At 35.4% G+C, this 19,754-nt stretch overlaps 1 protein-coding gene across 6 annotated transcripts in view; it reads right to left on the bottom strand.

The window, feature by feature from the left end:
• Positions 1-19,754, bottom strand: part of RPS6KA3 (ribosomal protein S6 kinase A3) — a 159,357-nt gene that overhangs the window by 74,893 nt on the left and 64,710 nt on the right. For 2 of the 6 annotated variants that reach the window (XM_070784985.1, XM_070784986.1), the window contains exons 2-3: positions 12,847-12,883; positions 7,068-7,124 (exon numbers count right to left, since the gene is read on the bottom strand). In XM_070784985.1, the coding sequence (XP_070641086.1) occupies positions 7,068-7,109 (42 nt within the window). In that variant the 5' untranslated portion in view covers positions 7,110-7,124; positions 12,847-12,883. Of the gene's footprint in view, positions 1-7,067; positions 7,125-12,846; positions 12,947-13,863; positions 13,958-19,754 lie in introns of all 6 variants that reach the window. The other 4 variants (XM_070784982.1, XM_070784987.1, XM_070784984.1 and 1 more) reach the window with 3 other exon arrangements.

The following is a 19,754-nucleotide window of genomic DNA, read 5'->3' as shown; positions in this document are numbered from 1 at the left end:
GATGGGGAAACAGTGGAAACAGTGTCAGACTTTATTTTTTTGGGCTCCAAAATCACTGTAGATGGTGACTGCAGCCATGAAATTAAAAGATGCTTACTCCTTGGAGGGAAAGTTATGACCAACCTAGATAGCATATTCAAAAGCAGAGACATTACTTTGCCAACAAAGGTCCATCTAGTCAAGGCTATGGTTTTTCCAGTGGTCATGTATGGATGTGAGAGTTGGACTGTGAAGAAAGCTGAGCACCGAATAATTGATGCTTTTGAACTGTGGTGTTGGAGAAGACTCTTGAGAGTCCTTTGGACTGCAAGGAGATCCAACCAGTCCATTCTAAAGGAGATCAGTCCTGGGTGTTCTTCGGAAGGACTGATGCTAAAGCTGAAACTCTAGTACTTTGGCCACCTCATGCGAAGAGTTGACTCATTGGAAAAGACTCTGATGCTGGGAGGGATTGGGGGCAGGAGGAGAAGGGGACGACAGAGGATGAGATGGCTGGATGGCATCACCGACTCAATGGACATGAGTTTGGGTGAACTCCGGGAGTTAGTGATGGACAGGGAGGCCTGGCGTGCTACAATTCATGGGGTCGCAAAGAGATGGACATGACTGAGCGACTGAACTGAACTGAACTGAACCATGCAAAAAAGGCAGAGGTACCAGAGATCAAATTGCCAACATCTGCTGGATCATTGAAAAAGCAAGAGTTCCAGAAAAACATCTACTTCTGCTTTACTGACTATGTCAAAGCCTTTGACTCTGTGGATCACAACAAACTGTGGAAAATTCTTAAAGAAATGGAAATACCGGACCATCTTACCTGCCTCCTGAGAAATCTGGATGCAGGTCAAGAAGCAACAGTTAGAACTGGAGATGGAACAACAGACTGGTTCTGAATTGGGAAAGGAGTACATCAAGGCTGTATATTGTCACCCTGTACTTATATGCAGATTACATCATGAGAAATGGTGGGCTGGATGAAGCACAAGCTGGAATCAAGACTGCCAGGAGAAATATCAATAACCTCAGATATGCAGATGACACCACCCTTATGGCAGAAAGCAAATAAGAACTAAAGAGCCTCTTGATGAAAGTAAAAGAGGAGAGTGAAAAAGTTGGCTTAAAGCTCAACATTCAGAAAACTAAGCTCATAGCATCCGGTCCCCTCACTTCATGGCAAATAGATGGGGAAACAATGGAAACAGTGAGAGACTTTATTTTGGGGGGCTCCAAATTCACTGCAGATGGTGACTGCAGCCATGAAATTAAAAGGCGCTTGCTCCTTGGAAGAAAAGGAGGACCAACCTAGATGGCTTATTAAAAAGTAGACACATTACTTTGCTGACAAAGGTCCATCTTGTCAAAGCTATGGTTTTTCCAGTAGTCATGGATGGATATGAGAGTTGGACTATAAAGAAAGCTGAGTCCAAAAGAATTGATGCTTTTGAACTGTGGTGTTGGAGAAGACTCTTGAGAGTCTCTTGGACAGCAAGGAGATCAAACCAGTCAATCCTAAAGAAAATCAGTCCTGAATATTCATTGGAAGGACTGATGCTGAAGTTGAAACTTCAATACTTTGGTCACCTGATGTGAAGAACTGACTCACTGGAAAAGACCCTGATGCTGGGAAAGACTGAAGGCAGGAGGGGAAGGGGATGACAGACGATGAGATGGTTGGATGGTATCACTGACTCGACAGACATGAGTTTGAGCAAGCTCCGGGAGTTGGTGATGGATAGGGAAGCCCGGCGTACTGCTGTCCATTGAGGTCACAAAGAGTCGGACATGACTGAGTGACTGAACTGAACATGCAAACATTCCTGGGGCAAGGAGATGGAGGAAGGTGATAACTACCTGTTTATTCTGGTACGGATCAATTTAATTAGATAAATTTTCTAATATTTTATTAGACACATGAAAGAAATAATTGTACTTCAAGTACATATAGACAAGAAAGGGTTGAACCTTCAGAAAGGCAGAAGAAAGGAAAACAGCAATAAATTCTAGAAGATGGAAGAAAGGTGGATTAAGATATGGGAAGGAGGCAGACTGCAGCGCAAAGAACAGAAGGAAGAGCAGAAGAGATGAGGTGTGAAGAAGTAAAAAAAAAAAATTCAGCCAGGATGAAACAACTCTCCCAACAAACAGAAATCAGGGGACATGTTTAAGAGACATCACAGGGGCAGCTCCATGTCAAGAAGGTCTGAGTGAAGGTTAAAAGGTCAAATAATGCAAGGCTTATATAACCAAAAAGTAGCAGTACCTAGTGTTTCCAATACCCTTTCAGCTCTATTCATTGTTCCCTCTGGTATTTATATGACAGCTAATAACTTTATACTATTTTCTTCTGACTCACCAATTTCAGTTATTACCTTTAGACATCCTATTATAGATGATAACTCATAACACAAGCTTTGGTTAAATCAATATTTAGTCTTTATAAATATTATGACTATGCAAACACTGTTCACTACTTGAAGGAATATACTATAGTTAAATTTCTCGTACACATTTTTTTTTTAGTTAATAGTTGTTTTGCTTTAGAACTTGCTTTCTTTTCTTTGTACCTATCTCAAATTCTTCTCTTTGTATCTCAAGTGAATTTTCAATACTCAAAACCTATTGGATAATTCATAACTTCTAACATCTTCTCCCCCGAAGACAGCCCTCCTGGAATCATCTTTCTGCTTCAATCTGGACTGAGGACTGTCTAAGTGGACTGAATGAATTAATCTTCTAAGGCATCCTTTATTCATCATAATGGGAAGGAACTTTCTTCATTGTGCTTTTGCAAATGTTGGGTCTTCTGTTGCCTGAATTTCTTTGCTTTAGTTAACAGTCTTCTACTGTTGGCAGAGCCCATTTTCTAGGAACTTCCAAAGAATAGGTACATGTCTGAAAATATCTTCCTTGAAAATCACTTTCACTAAGCATTTCAAAGGCATTGCTCCTTGATTTTCAACTTTCAATGCTGAAATGTCTGATACTGTTCTTATATCCACTCCTTTATATATGGTATAAAAAAAAAAATCTCTAAAAGCTTATCTTAGTCTGTTTGGGCCACTCTAACAGAATACCATACAGTGGGTGGCTTATAATAAACAACAGAAATTTATTTCTCACAGTACTATACACCAGGAAGTTCAAGCCCAAGTTGCCAGCAGATATGGTGTCTGGTACGGACCTGTTTCCTGATTCACAGATAGCCATCTTCTTGCTGTGTCTTCTCGTTACACAGCAGAAGGGGTGAGGGAGTTTTCTAGGGTGTATTTTATAAGGGTCCTAATACCATTCATGAGGGCTCTGCCCTTGTGACCTAACCACCTCCCAAAGGCCCCACCTCTAAATATCATCACATTGGCTTCAACATATGAATTTTGAGGAAACACATTTAGCCCACAGCAAAACTTCTCTTTATCCCTGGATCTTCTCTTTATCCCTGGTGTTTTGATATTTTATAAGGACCCTTCTTTAGAGTAGGGTGGTCTTTCTGGTTTATTTTAATTATTATTATTATTATTAACAGGCTTTCAGTAAGCCATTTTAATCCAGAGACTCATGGTCCTCATGTTGAAGGAAAAAAACTTTTTCTGTTATTTTAGTATTCTATCTAATCTAAGAGCGTGATTATCACTATAACAAGAAAGAGAAAGTGATGCCAATTAAAATGTGTCACACCTTCAATCATAACAAACATTCTGATTTCAAAGATTATTAAGATACAGGGGAAAATATGTCTCTCATGCTACTTCTTTCCTAATTTCTTCCCCTCCATTTCCCCACTGTCTCTTTCTGGAATTCCTATTAGGTAAATGTTAGACTGCTTCTCTTTCATTTTCTCTCCTATTTTCTCTTTGTCTTATTCTATTTTTTGAAGTTTCCTCAATTTTAGCTTCTAAATATTCTACTGAAATATAAAATATTATCACATTTTTAATTTCTAAGAGTTTCTTTTTCTAACTAAAAAAATAGCATTCTACTTCTGATTTAGAAAATCAATTTCACCTCTTAGCATTCAAAGGATATTAATTTTTCTTTTTCCTGCATTGTCTCTTTCCCTTAAGATCTTATTCTTTCACGTTGGAAGCCTTTCTCAAGTATCTGGTGATATTTGGCTTTTAACTCATATTTAAGAGTGAGGCACTAAGAAGTGGACCAAATATTCTGGAGCTTGTCAACTGGTAGGCTTTCTTGTAGGTTATCTGGCCAAGCAGCCAGCCTTTACAATAAGATCTCCCAAACGGCAATTATCTGAAGGTCTTTTATCAGGGATCATTGTTTCTTCAGGAAAGGTGACTCCACTCTCCTGTATGGAGGATATGGTCTTGGCTGGTGAAACGGGTAGCGGTAGGGGATCACAGTGCCATTGAGGAGTAGCCTTTCACTTGATCTCCCTGTTTCCAGCCCAGTGTCTCATCCCACTTACTACTATGCTTGGGCTTCCCCATGTCTGGAGCCTCTCTGGTTAATTTTTCTCTACGAAATACTTTCTGTCTCTTCCAGGGGTAGGAGAGGGGATACAGTGAAGGCTTTTTATGTCGACATTCAACCAATCACTATTTTCAGCCTGGGCCATACCTCCACTTTCCATAGTACTAGATGACCTCATTTTTGAGCTCTTCTGGGGCTCTGGAGCCCTGAACAAGGTTTCCTTCATGCTGATATACCCCTTACCAGCATGTAGGTCCTATAACTCCATCTTTTTATGATTCTTTTATCTGCTTTCCATATTTAAATATTGTGGTTCAAATAACTGAAGTCTTCTAATTTCAAAGACCACTTTTATGTTTTTTATTCTCCTTGTTGTTTAGAGTGATAATATCTCAGAGAAGAGGACAAAAACAGCTTTATTTTGCCATTTTAAAACTACAAGTTTCCCTTATATATTTTTGTGTCTCTAACAAGTTAGCAGAGTTCTTGGCACCAAACAGACCTTCATTAAATACTTCATTAATGAATGACTAGATATAGTCAGAGTACAGACTCAGCTGCTCTAACAAAAAGACCCCAAATGCAAAGGCTCAAACAAGAGAAGTGCCTATTTTTCTCTCACAGAGCATTTCACAGGTACAAGGCTAGGTTAGAGTGAAGAAGTGTCGCTAGGTCCTTAGGTCATTAAGGATCCAAGTTTCTTCTTTCTTGTTATTCTATATCCATTCTATAGTTTTGTTGTGGCCAAAACTGGCTAATCATCACACTCTGCATTCCAGCCCATAGAAGGGGGGGTTCAAAAAGGGGTCAACCAACCTACAAGAAAGTCTACCAGTCCCATACATAGTTACTATCTCACAGTTTCTACGGGCCAGGAATCCAGGCCGCCCAACATGTGAGCTTGGAAGCAGACCCTTCTCCAGTCAAGGTTCAAATGAGACTTCAGCCCTAGCAAACTCCCTGACTGTAGTCCATGAGAGACCCTGAACAAAAGGACGCAGTTAAGCCATGCCCATATTCCTGGCCCACAGGAACTGTGAGTTAAAAAATGTATGTTGGCTTAAGCTACTAAGTTTAGGGTAATTTGTTACATATAAAATTACTGTTGCTGCTGCTAAGTCACTTCAGTCGTGTCCAACTCTGTGCAACCCCATAGACGGCAGCCCACCAGGCTCCCCCGTCCCTGGGATTCTCCAGGCAAGAACACTGGAGTGGGATGCCATTTCCTTCTCCAATGCATGAAAGTGAAAAGTGAAAGTGAAGTTGCTCAGTCGTGTCCAACTCTTAGCAACCCCACGGACTGCAGCCTACCAGGCTCCTCTGTCCTTGGGATTTTCCAGGCAAGAGTACTGGGGTGGGGTGCCATTGCCTTCTCCGAAAATAACTACTACAACATCTCAACTTTCACTATTTAACAGTAACTGACAAAAACATGTAATTGTACATTATAGGCAAATACAATTTAAAAGGATAAGGTTAAGAAATATTTGATAGTCTTCTGGATTTAATATCATTAAATAAATATTAAATATTAGGCTTTCATCTTATACCCGATTCCTGTAATGGGGAATGATCTCAACAACTTAACCCACATTGCTGGTAGTTTCTTAGTCCTGCACTTTTTCAACCTATCTATCTCTAGAATGCAATCTTCTTTCAGATGTAAATGTCACTAATGCTGGGAGTACTCAGAGGGAAAGTATGAGCCATGTATGTAGAATATCACAATGGAAAATGATTTGATTTTATACTACAGAGAATAAAAAATTTGAAGGTTTTCCTTCCAAAGGAATTGTTGTGCAAGAAAAACAAGGTGGCTGATGGCAGAAAAATCAATATTAATACTTGTTTTTATATTTGCTTACATGCTAATAAAGATATACTATAGACCAATGAAGTAAAATCATCCAAATAATCTGGGAGGTGCAGAAATCTAGACCAAATCTGAAGGCAGCCTCAGGCACTAGGCTCTACATGTTAGCCAAGACTTAATTCATGCGTTCCTTTAATTAACAAGCACTGATGGAACATCTACTGGGTACTGGATGGCGGATATATGGATGTAAAACCAGGAATAATAATAAATAATGTAAAACAGTAATAATAATTGTCTTATATACAGAACAAAATGATGATAATAACTAAGCTGCTAGCGATGGTTATCTTGTAAGAGGAGACTATTTATTTATTTGTTTCTTTAATATTTACAGAGTGCCTATTATGTACCAGGCATTGGTCTAGGTGCTGGGATTCAGGACTGAATTAAAAAAGCAAGATGAGGAAACGGTGAACAATGATTTTCAACATTAAACATCTCTAAAAAGCATGACCATTTATTTATTTCACCAATAAATCTATGGTTAGGTTCTTTTTTTTTAAAGCAAGATTTAAGTTACTAACGAAAAACTTTCAACAATATAAAGTCTGTCTTTATAATCTGTCTTAAAATCAGGCTTGTCAAACAGCTTTTAAAAATATCACTGGCATATTCAAGAATGTATTTTGGTAAAGTTAATGTGAAAGCATCAATAAGTTTCCAATGCTGTAAAATCATTACTTTGCCCAGTTTAAAAATAAGAATGTTTAAGTTTTATGATATCTGATTTATCTATATCCCTATGATACAATATTTTACTTACAGTTTGTGGATTAATCTCTTCCTCTCCCATAGGTTCATCCATAATTTGCTGTCCATTCTGTGAAAAGCATAGCAAGTAGAAAGTTACCAAAACAGATTTCACATCAGTTCGAGTCAAACGAAGGCAGACAAAAAAAAATCATATAGGAATATTTTCACTCCTAAAGGGTTCTAATGAAATAAAGAACCACCATTTAAGTATGCAGTTGCCAATTTGCAACAGGTTGTGCTTCAAAAGTTAATGTATAAATTGATGTTTAAAATTATAAAAATATTTTTCCATGGAAATGATGTAATAACTGATGGTCACCTTTCCAGGTAATCCCTGGCAAGTCCTTGAGTTTATTTTAATAGTTAAATGCATTACAATGGTCTTATTTAAACCTCACCAAACATCATTTACAATAGTTTCTATGGCAAAACACATTCTGAATTCCAACTCCATTGATAAACAATCAGGACAAATGATTAATTATTGGGGGGAAAATTAAGCTAAATCTCTACATCAATAGAGATTCCAGATGGATTAAACATTTAAGTGTCAAAAAGTAAAATTATATAAGCATTAGAAGAAAACACAGGTGAGTACTACTTATAAGGTAAGAAAGGTAGAAATCATAAAGGAAAAAAATGACATTTGAATCCATAAAAGTTTAAAATGTCTCTGTCAGACATAAAAAAGATAAAGACAAATTGATTACAAAAAAAAAAAAAAAAAAAAGCAACATATGACAAAGGGTTGGTATCCTCAATACATAAAGAACTTCGTTTTACAAACCTGTAAGAAAAAACACTGAACTTCAACAGAAATGAGCAATAAGGGAAAAAACAGTTCAGCCTTAGTACTAATCAAAGAAATGTATTTAACTGAAAGATACTTTTGACTTTCAAATTGGTAATGATTTACAGAAAAAAATAACACCCAGTGCTAATACAGGTATGGGGATAAGAACACTCTGGATATACTGCTGTAGCAAGTGTAAACCAGCACAACCTTTCAAGAAGGCAATCTAAGCCTGTATTTAAAAAACAAAAAAGACACATAAAACTTTGAAATGTCTCATCATTTCAACTTTTTAAAAAAATAGACACGTGTGCAAAGATATACATATAAGAATGCTCACCATAACTTTTTCCAAAAAGAACTCCAAATTGGAAACCTAAATTCCTAACAATAGAGAACTAGTTAAATATATTATGGTACATCCATATAATGGAATACTATGCAGTCACTAAAAATGATGATAAAGATGTAAATTTATTGACATGGAAAGACACTCACATGTAATAAGTGAAAAAGCAGTTTACAAAACAGTATGGATTGTAATGATCCCATTGTAAATAAATATATACATGTTTTAATGTATATATTTGTATGGGAAAAACTCTGGAAGGATATACACCAAAATGTTAACAGTGACTATCTCTGAGTGGTAGAATTTTAGACAATTTAAATTGTCTTGCTTATTTGGATTTTCTAATGTGTCTACAATGTCTACAATGAATATGTATTATTTGCGTAATTAAAAACAAAAGCAAAAGTCAGGTATACGTAATGTCTTCTCTAACTCCCTCACTGGAAAAAGGAGTAATGCCCCTGGCCACTTGTTAATTCAACAAAGTACAAGGATCTAAGCTAACCATCTTTAGAGAATTATCAACTAGGAAATAAAAGGTAGGCATCCACTACCCCATATCCCACAAGAGACATCTGGTCTGAATTTGAACTCCTCTCTGTACTCTCCCTATCTCTATTTATTCATCCATCCATTCATCCATCCGTTTCATTTCATTCATGCTATGTTCTAGGCACCAAACTGGAGATGAAAACTTAATGAAACATACCCTCATCCTAAAGATCCATCCTACAGCATCTCATAGGTTTACTGACCCATAAAAAGGGCAACTTCCATTTTCAAACACTCATAGAGTATGTGCCAGGGTTAGGAAATGCCCACACAAGATTACAAAGCACAGAAATGGTGCCAAAATACAGAAAAGGAGGAAGCAGGTATAAAATCTTTATTTTCTGAAGACACTTTCAGAGGCTATGTATTGTCCACTCCTACAGTAAGGACTCAAATAACACCAGGATACATCTTTCTCTTATAAGCCACAACCATTTATTCAACTGAACACTGATCATTTTTATCCAAATATCCCAGAAAAACCTTTAAGGAGCTCTTAAGAACACTGGTTTTGGAGTCAGACACCTAGATTCAAAGTCCTGCTCTTACACTGATTATGAAGCCTTGGACAAGTTATTTAAACTATCTAAGCTCTTTCTTCATATGGAAAGTGGAGATTAAAAAGTCTTATCTTCAGAGAGCTTTGAAGACTAAATAAGATAATGATGTAAGACCTGTCAGTAAACAATCAAAGTTAGCTATTTTAATTATTGTCAAAATTCAATCACTCCCTCTGCAGCCCACCAATTTGCTACTTCTCCAGCATTTACTGTCTCAGTGAATGGTATCATCATTAATCTAGGAGCCCAAAGTAGATTTTCTCACTAATTGTACATAGTGCTCTCCTCCTATTAACACAGATCTACTCAATGGCTCCCCATTATTTGGCTTTTAGAACCCTTGGTTTAACTTGAGCTACATTTATACTTTCCATGGGAATATAATTTGAGAATCATCTGTTCCTTGCAATTTTCAATGCAAAGAATCACAGCTTGTAACTTACTTTTATGTATAGGAGAAACAGCACTAAAATCTGAATTGGTAGACCAGGGGTAGAATCCTAGATCTGACACTTAAAAAGCTTTATGATTTGGGCCAATTCAGAGAGTCTCCTGACCCATTACTTTATATCTGTTCAAAATGGGGGTACCTGCCCTGTCTACTCAAAGGGTTGTCGTTAAGCTCGAAAATGAGATAACTCATAAGAAAATACATTATAAACTGTAAGAAGCTGTACCAACACAAATTACTATTATTAAGGTAAGGTAGGTTCAAGAGGATAAAATAATACTGCATAAAGTCATTTTGATCTTAGTTTTCTGTTCCAAATACACAAACATACTCATATTACTATATGCTTAAATTCTTTCTATCCCCTTCTCACCTATGAACAGTATCAGGACAAGAAAGTACTATACCTCACTGGGCAGCTTACTATACTATTTCAGGAAAAGCACTGACTGCTAGATAATGCTCTTCTTCATATAGTAACTTTCCTCAAATGCAAATTCTTTTTAAGAGGATTACTAATACACGATGACTAACTTGTCTGTACTCTATCTACAAAGTCATGGAAGTAAATCTACAGCTGTGACCATAAACTCAAAGAACACCTCAAGTCTGTTCTTTTCTAGATAATTCAAGTTCCTTCAAACACTCCATTTAGAAGATCAGACCACTTTCTTTTCTGAGCATGCAACCAATTCATCTTAAATGGTGGTATAGAGAATTGTGCGCAATTAACCGTAACCTTGATATAACCAATGCAGAGTAAAGGGCATATCACCTCCCTTGTTCTACATAATACACTTATATTAATGCAGTTCACAAATGCATTATTTTTGGAATGTCCACAACACATTGCTGAGTCATACTATTTCTTTCTTGTTTTCTGTTGGTTAAATTCTTGTTTTCTTCACTTACACTGCAACTAAGCCCTCTATCCTCTATCTTGTACTTGTTACTTAGTCTTAGAGTCTTAAATTTTTTTATTCATCTTTTTCCAGTTCTGATTCATTGCTACAACCTCTGTAGATTAGATTCCAACTCTGTCAATCAGCTTCTTCACTATTTTCAGCTTTATGTAATCCATAAATTGTACAATGCATTCTCTTTTCTGAATTTTCCACCTGGTTGATACATACAATATACTAACAAAGCGGTCTAAGAAAAAAGTTAAGTAAAATATAATCTAAAGGTATTTTATGTTCTACATTTTTTCAAACTACTAATGTTTCAGCTTTTTTTAATATAATTATTTTTAATTGGAGAATAAAAACATCTACTTCCTTTCTGAGTTTATGAAAGATTTAGAACTTTGAACAATTTAATTTTTAAAGCAGGGAAATATAAAAGCTAATTTTATCCTACATACCAGTGTAGCGTTACCAAAATCAACCCCAAAAGGCAACTTTACTTCAATAAACCTTTTGTATCACTTCAGCCAAACAAGGATTCAAATGCTAACTATTTAGAAATGAGGATAATTACCTCTGTGGCTAAGAATTTTCCCTTCTGAAAAAGGACTCTTGACTTCGCTAGAGATTAGGTTACATGGACCACTAATGTGACTCACTATTGTAATACTTATAGTTTCAAAAGTTCAAGAAATAATACCAATTAAACAAGAAAATTTCTCTAATTTTAAGAAACAAATAGAAAAAAACATGTGCTCTGAGTCTGGCTAGTAGCAGGTTTAAACCCCAGTCCTGTCACTTACTGCTGTAGTTAACTAGCTAAGTTACTTAACATTTTGAGCCTCAGTTTTTTCATTTGTAAGATGCATATAATATCTACTTCACAGGGCTGTTGTAATTAAAAGGACTCACCAAGGGACAGTAGATGCTCAGTAAATGCTACTTCCTGTCCCCTCTTTGCCTTCAATTGACTGTGTAATATTTCTATTTCTACAGTTAGCTTCCAAAAGTCATAATGCAATGAAGAAGTACAGGAGAGTATTGAGATACCTGTTTCACCACTTACACAGCCAATTTCCTGCCAAGCAGGGTGGAAGAGATCATTCATATGTGTGATATATTTTTATACAATGTGGCTAAAGAATGAGTACGAGTGAAAAAGAATAGTTTAAATGCGAGGCAAACGTATTTATCCTCTCTCATCCCACCATAATGCCTTCCAGCCAAAAAATCTCAGAGCTTGGCAGACTGTACATATGCAAATATTATGTGAAATACTGGAAAAGGTTAGGAAATGCTAATCATGCTTTACTCTGGTAGTCTGAATGTGTAAAAGTCAAAAATTAGAATAATATACAATATGGGTCTCACCAGAACAAATCAGACAAAGGAGACTGTTAGCCTCAGTTCAAATCAGTAATTCTGAACCAAGGTTTCAGGACTTCTAGAATATTGCAAAGTATTTTAAGGAAAATTTTAAAAATGTTAAAATCAAGAATATTTCTCTAATTAAAATTTTTTTAATTTTAAGCAACCCTATTAAACAGATTGTTTTGCTGTAATGGTGTGTTACTACCATGCACATTTCTAGGCTGCTTGGTAGTTTGCTATCACTAAATATAAAATAAGTTTTAAAAAATACACTGAGTCTAGCAGAAGACCATCTTGCACAAATACACTAGGACTACAAAAATGATTTGTGACTCATAAATGCTACCTTGAACTTAGCAGGACATATCATCTCGTGACATCCTACCACCTAGAAATGAAATATACATATGAACATTGGGAGAAAAGAATTCCTCATAGAGAACAGCCTAAAACAACAGGAAGGGAGGAGGAAAAGAACGGGGCCAGAGCCTTAGTGTACTGATCTGGAGATCCAGGTTGTAGATATAAACAAGAACCATGCCTTTTTTTTTTAAACCATCCTCAAGTTTCCACAAGTATATCTGCCTTCCAAACTCCCTGATATCAGCAGCGGTTTTCCTGCCCAAAACATATGGCAGAGGATTTCCATGAAGGTGCTGATGATGAAGCATGAGAAACCTCTCTAAAACTTCAGTTAAGATAGCATCAAATTGTTCAGAATCCAAAGAATCTTCTATGCAATCACATTGAAACAATAAGAAACAAGCATTTTATATTCTTAATAAGGAATGTATATAATCCTTACCAATGTGACAGGATTAAGAATCAGCTCCTCATTTATCCTAAGGAAATATCAGAGATGTGCATAAAGACTATGTACAGTGATATTCATCATACTCATTATACTGAAAAATAGAAAACAATCTAAATGACCAACAGGGGACTGGTTAAATACAGCATAACACATCTATTCATATGTAGTAATACTATGCAATGGTTAAAATAAGGGCCTCAAATAAAAATTAATGATGCAAAAATATGACTGCAATATATTAAGTTAAAAAGGATACAAAACTAAATCGTATGATCCCAATTTTGCACACCCCCCTCCCAACATGTGTGCATGTAACTGGAAAACATATAAAATCTTATCAGTAGTTACCTGGGTCATAGGATTTTCTTCTTTGTACTGTATTTTCAAAATTATATGCATTTATTATATATTATTTTATAAAGAGAAAAAACAATCAATGTAATTAGAAAAATCCATTTATTTCTAGCTAAGGTGCCATTACATGGGCTTTGCTATTCCTCTAGCAACTAAAGGTCTGCTAGTACTCAAGACTATTCTATTTTCTAGACTAGGGTAGGAATGACCACTGGTTATATTTACATTATTAAGTTTTAGAAGAATCTTTCAGAAGCTTTTTTTTCCCTCTCTGATGGTTTCCTGTGGTTGTGGCCTCAGAAAATAAGTCTTTAGGCCTGAATCCATCTCATTTTTTTTGGAGTGTACCCCTAAGGGGAATTCTGCTTATGAAACAAGAGTATGTTGAGATAAGAATAAAGAAATGAAAACATGGTAGCCAAAATTAAATCTGCATTATGAATAGCAAGTATCAGAACTGACACTGCAGAAAACAGAATCCATGCCACGGAGGACAAACTTGAGTAAATGAAAAAAAAAAGGAGAGAAAAGATTAAAAAACTATGGAGGACAGACGTAGAAATAATCTATGAATAACAGATGCTCCTAAAGAAAATCCAGCAGTTTAATCAATCAAAAGTATAAGAAAACTTTCCAGTTCTGAAAAAAAAATACCTGAGACTGGAGACTGAGAAGGTTCAACAGAGATCATCAACACCAAGACATGTCCTGGCAAATGTTTTTAAATGTCAAGGATAAAGATATAATCCTACAAGCATACAAGCAGAAAAAAATAGGTTATTTTCAAAGGAACTAAAATCATATTGACCTCAGATTTCTCCTCTGCAACAATAAAATGCCAGAAGACAATGAAGTAATGACTTACACAGAGTTAAAAGGGAAAAGTTAGGATCTAAGAATTTTATACCTTGTCCCAGTTCTTCACATCCAAAAGTTACAGGAAATTATTCTTAGTTCTGCAAAGTCTTATAAAATTTCACCACCTTAGTAGTACCTTTTTTCATGAACTGTTCAAAGGTATGTCTTAGACCATTGAAAGAGAATCAAAATAAGAATTCAAAAATACTGAGGTAGGAAAGAATTGGTAAAGTATATTGACACCAACTTAGTATCTAGAAATAACTGAATAAAATAATAACCCCAATAAAGGAGAAAGGGTCACTAATGAAGAATAAATAACTGATACAAGTATATAAACAATATAAAACTTTAGCAAGTTTTGATAAAATAAAGTGGACTGAAAATAAGAGGTAGTGGAAGAAAGGAAAAACTAAGATTCTAAATTCTGTCTTTCCTAAAAAGACATTTAAAAACCACTGCTTTTAGTAACTAGCTAATAAACTTTGGAATGCTTTGAAAAACCATGAAACAACTGAGAATTATAATTATTTATTGCAGTCCAAATCAGTGGAGAATATAATAACTGGCAAAGACTGTGACTAGTACCTTACATAGGCATCCCATTCAACCCTAAGCACATGAGGTAGGTATAATTACCCCTATTTTACAGATGAGGAAACCAAGGTTCAGCAAAGTTAATTAGTGAATGGCAGAAGCAAGACTCAAACCCAAGTCTTTCCAGCTCTGTAATTCTTCAAGTTTTCATAACCTCCTCAAACAAAAGAATCCATAAAGCAGCATAAAGAAACAAAGCCACAATAATAAAAAAGTTAAAATAAGATGACGGAAATAATTCCTATTTTACACCTATTTACACTAAGAACTGTAAAGTATCTACTTAAAACTGAGTATCTTAAAGGATATTTGACGCTATTACAGAATTATTGATGTTTTTATGAGTGATGATGGTATGTTAATTAGATGTTTAAAAAATTCTTTATCTTTTAAGAAATACACATGTAAATATTTATGTCTGAAATGCAGCTTCAAAATAATCCACTAGAGCCAGGGAGGGGAAGAGGGAGAGTAGTGTGTGTGTGATGCGGAGTACAGATGAAACAAGAGTGGCCATGAGTTGATAATCTTTGAGGCTGGGCTATCGAAATATGATGGTTCACTATTCTATTCTCTCTACTCTGGTATGTGTTCAAAATGCTTGATAATAAAAATTTAATGGTCTTTAGTGCATTTTTATAAAGCTTAAAAAATTCACATAATTATTTACTGCTTTAAAGGGAAACCCAAACAAAAACAGATAAGCATAAAAAAGCACAAAGAAAAACAAGAAAGCAAGTGTTTGCAATAATAAGGCCAAAAATAAAGTGTGAAGCAAAAACCTTAAACTGATTAAAAAGGTGATTTGATCTGGACTGAAAATATAATTAGTACTTAATGCATATAGTAATAATAATTGCTATCATTTACTGAGCAATTATCACATACTAGGCAAGTCCATCTTTGATGCTTCTAACAACTCTGTGAGGCATTATCACTAATTTACAAATGGGAAGTTAAGACGGGTATGTCAATCTTTGAAAGCACTGACACACATGTATCCTTAGCCCCTAACAAAATGCCTGGCTGGCATACAGTAGGTGCTCAATAAATATTCGTTGAATAAGTAAAAAAGTCTAATATCCTGCCTACGGCAAATAAGCAAAGCCTAAATTCAAACCTAAATCTGATTCTAAAACCCCTACTCAATCACGTTTAAATCTTTTCCTAATGATATTTCATAGTAAGAGTAAAGATATTCTATTTTTTTCTTTTATTTCCTTTTGTGCATATTTCTCTTTTTCAGATTTTCTACAATTAGCCTGTGTTTTTTTCAAACAAGTCATTAAAAATAATATAATGCAAAACAGTACTGAAAAGTTAATCACTAACCTAATCACAAAACACAAATACTGACATGAAATAAACGGAAACAAGTAGAAGGGGAAATTTTAGCACACTAACATAAACTAGCATAATGAATAGAAAAGGATGAAGCATTTGATGTAACTTACATTAGAATAGGTAGATACTGAATTTTATACTGTGAAAAGAATATGGGTTCAACTGTCTATAAAGTTATAAAGATGAACTATGTTCCAGGCCATGAAGTAAATGCAAAATTCTTAAAAGCAGGAATTATATCAGTATTTTCTGATTATGATAAAAAAAATACTGAATAAGGAAATAAATTACTCATTCAGAAATTTATATTATTCTAAGTAACTATTGGCTCAAGGAAATAATAATAGCTATTATCTCTGCAATTATTTTGTTCAAAGTACAGTGTTAGCTGTGTTACATATATTCTCTCACTTAATCCCAATTAATCATTAATAAACCACAAGTCATGTTATTATATAGAGAAGAAAAAAGTTGAGAATAACCTGTCCAAGGTCATAGAGGTATTCAGTTTGCAGATAAGACAACTGAACCCACATCTGAATCCAAAGCTCACACTACACAGAAATGCCCTATTACTGTTCAAGTATAGGCAACTACCTGTGCTCATTTTTCTCTATAAAATTTTGTAATAAAAAGTGGAGAAGACTAGAATTCTTCCTCAACACATGTTCTGAAAATGTCTGTTTATATTTCAAACTGCATAATCTCCTAAAAAAGATTCCTTTGAAAACATTCATATTCTCGAGGGCAATTAAAAAGGAAGAAACCATAAAATCAGATAAAGTAGGGAATATAAGGTAAACATGATTTGCTACTAAATTTATTCCTAAAAAGTCACTATTTTCTGGTATTTATCTGCAATCCATAAGAGTTTCATGGAATCTTGGCCAGTGTGCAGTTTGTCTGCCACTAGGTGTAGGCTTCCCTCATAGATCAGATGGTAAAGAAGCTGCCTGCAGTGCAGGAGACCCTGGTTTGATCCCTGGGTCAGGAAGATCCCCTGGAGAAGGAAACGGCAATCTACTCCAGTATTCTTGCCTAAAGAATCCGCACAGACAGAGGTGCCTGGTGGCATGGGGTCACAAAGAGTCGGACACGACTAAGCCACTAAGCACAGAACTGTAGTCAAGCCCTTAAGCCTCTCTGATTTGTGGTTTCTTCATGCATAAAATATATGGATATCTAAGAGCTCTTCCAGCTTGAAAATATTATAATCCTATGACTTTAAGGATTAAAAGTATTTAAAATTTTGTGGGCTTTTTTACACCTCAGGACATTACTAATTCTGTTTTTAAAGCTGTTCTGCACATTATTTCTAACTCTGGTTTCTTCTTTCTTTTCTGCATCCAAAATACAGTTTTATCTGTATCCTTTAGGGGTGCTTTGTATTCCAGTGTAAACAAGGATAACGTCAAAGAATGGAATGTACAAATGCTGTCATTTGAAAGAGTGCTGTGCTTTGTCACTCAGTTGTGTCCGACTCTTTGTGACCCCATGGACTGTAGCCCACCAGGCTCCTCTGTTCATGGGGATTCTCCAGGCAAGAATACTGGAGTGTGTAGCCTATCCCTCCTCCAGGGGATCTTCCCGACCCAGGAATCAAAACAGGGTCTCCTGCATTGCAAGCGGATTCTTTACAAGCTGAGCTACCAGGGAAGCACTGAGCTACCAGGGAAGCCCCACTTGAAAGAGAAGTACTAATAAAAATAAAATAAATGAAACATTGTTTTTCTGTGCAGATTAAGCAACCTAAAACAGTTTTATAATTTCCACAATCCAATCTTACTATTCTCATTTTACTAGTAAAGTGTCAACTTATTTTTTAATCTCCTCTGTGTACTCCCAATGCGACTTTTGCCTTCCTAACACCTTGAATCCCACCTCTTGGTACTTCATGGAGTTGACAGTATTTCATAAACATGTATGATTATCAGAATCACCTAAGACTCCTGTTAATAATATACTCATTACCTGGCCTTACCCCAAACCAAAACTGAATCAGAAGTTCTAGAAGCCCCATGGCTCGGTATTTCATTTTTTAAACAGGCACCTGAGATGACTCCTGTGATTAGGTAAGTCTGGGAAATCACAGTGTAGAGAAAAGATCATGGGCTTTGGAGCCTGACATATCCAGTTTCAGAACCTGGCTCTGCCCTTTATTATAGGTGTAACTTTGGGCAAGCTACTTAACATGAGTCTCAGTTTTCTAAACTACAAGATTTGAATACTAGCTATGCTGGAGGTTGTAATCAAGTTTAGTGTGCTTAGCCATTCTGGCTGCTCAGTGAATGTTAACCTCTCTCTCCTCCTGCTTATCTTGCCAAAGGGGGTGACAAATGCAAATACTTAAGAATATTCTGATGAGCTCCTTACCCTAATGGGTCCACTTCCATTTCTAGGGCTAAAAATCTGAGTAGTAGATAATTTGCTAATGCATTACTTGGTTTGGCTAATTTAGGTCTTCGGGAAAAGTCTAATAATTTCTTCTGGTTTCTGGAGGCTTATTAATGAAGCCCTCCTATCTAAAAAAGATACACCATTATGCTGAGCTTCAAAGCCCAAGCTTTATTTGCTATAATAAACAGCAAAATTTACTATAAATTAGCAAAATTACCAATTACTGTTTCCTCATCGGTAAAACAAGTGGTGCTTAAATGTTTGCTGAACTGAACCCAAAATGTTACTGATAACATAATTGTTAATTAAAATAATTAAACTTACACACAGTCTTACAAACACCCTTACGAACAAAAAGACAGCAATAATAGCTTGCAAAAGAAACAAGATGTAGGACTTTCTCAAATACACAATAAAAAAGAACTTAACACCCAAGCAATATCAACTGTACCTTAACACGAAGTGTATTAGACAAGTTTAGAACTGAAATTACTTAGGAAAAAACAATCTAAACTACTCACTCATTAACTATGCATGCATATATGTACACAGATACATATATTTAAAATTATCATACGTCTACACACAACCTGGCATGGCAGCAAGGTTTACATATGAAAAATGAGAAATATAGTTTATAATTACAGCTAGATAATGAATCCTAGCTGTATATATATTAAGCATGTGTTAGTCAGTCGTGTCAACTCTTTGTGACCCCATGGACTGTAGCCCACCAGGCTCCTCTGTCCATGTATTAAGCATAAACACTATTAATAAGAGTATTCGACTAAAATTGTTATATTAACTGTCCAGATAAGCTACAAACTGAAAGAAACCTAAACAAATCAGAAAAAAAATAATAAAACTCTGGGAATATTCATTCAAGACAGAGAAAAAGTTACCCTCAATTTTTAAAAAAATAAACAAGAAAATAACAAACACCAAATCCTGTTGAAAGTAATTTAAAGAATCATAGCTTTTCTCTCAACTTATTCTTTAGTGCAACTATTTTCTTTCATTTAGTTCTGGTCCTTTGCTTATTTCCATATACTTAATATTTTTACTGCTATTTTGAATTAAATCTTTTCCCATTATCATTTCTAACAAAACTATTCATCAACTTAAAAATATATACTCTGTTTAATACCACCTTATTAGACTATCATTGGTTTTAACAAACCTTTTTAGTGGTTTCCTTAGATTACCTAAGTAGATGATTATATCACCTATGAATAGTTTTGTTTTATCCTTCTTTGAATATTCTTTGATTTTGTCTAACTTCATTAGCAAACTCTTCTAGAATGTAAAATAGAGGTGAAAACAGTAGGCATACTTTTAATGAGATTGCC

Source organism: Bos indicus, chromosome X, assembly GCF_029378745.1.
Source record: "Bos indicus isolate NIAB-ARS_2022 breed Sahiwal x Tharparkar chromosome X, NIAB-ARS_B.indTharparkar_mat_pri_1.0, whole genome shotgun sequence".
Classification (NCBI taxonomy): Eukaryota; Metazoa; Chordata; class Mammalia; order Artiodactyla; family Bovidae; genus Bos; species Bos indicus.
The sequence above is the reverse complement of the archived record's forward strand: the minus strand, read 5'-3'. Positions and strand labels throughout refer to the sequence as shown.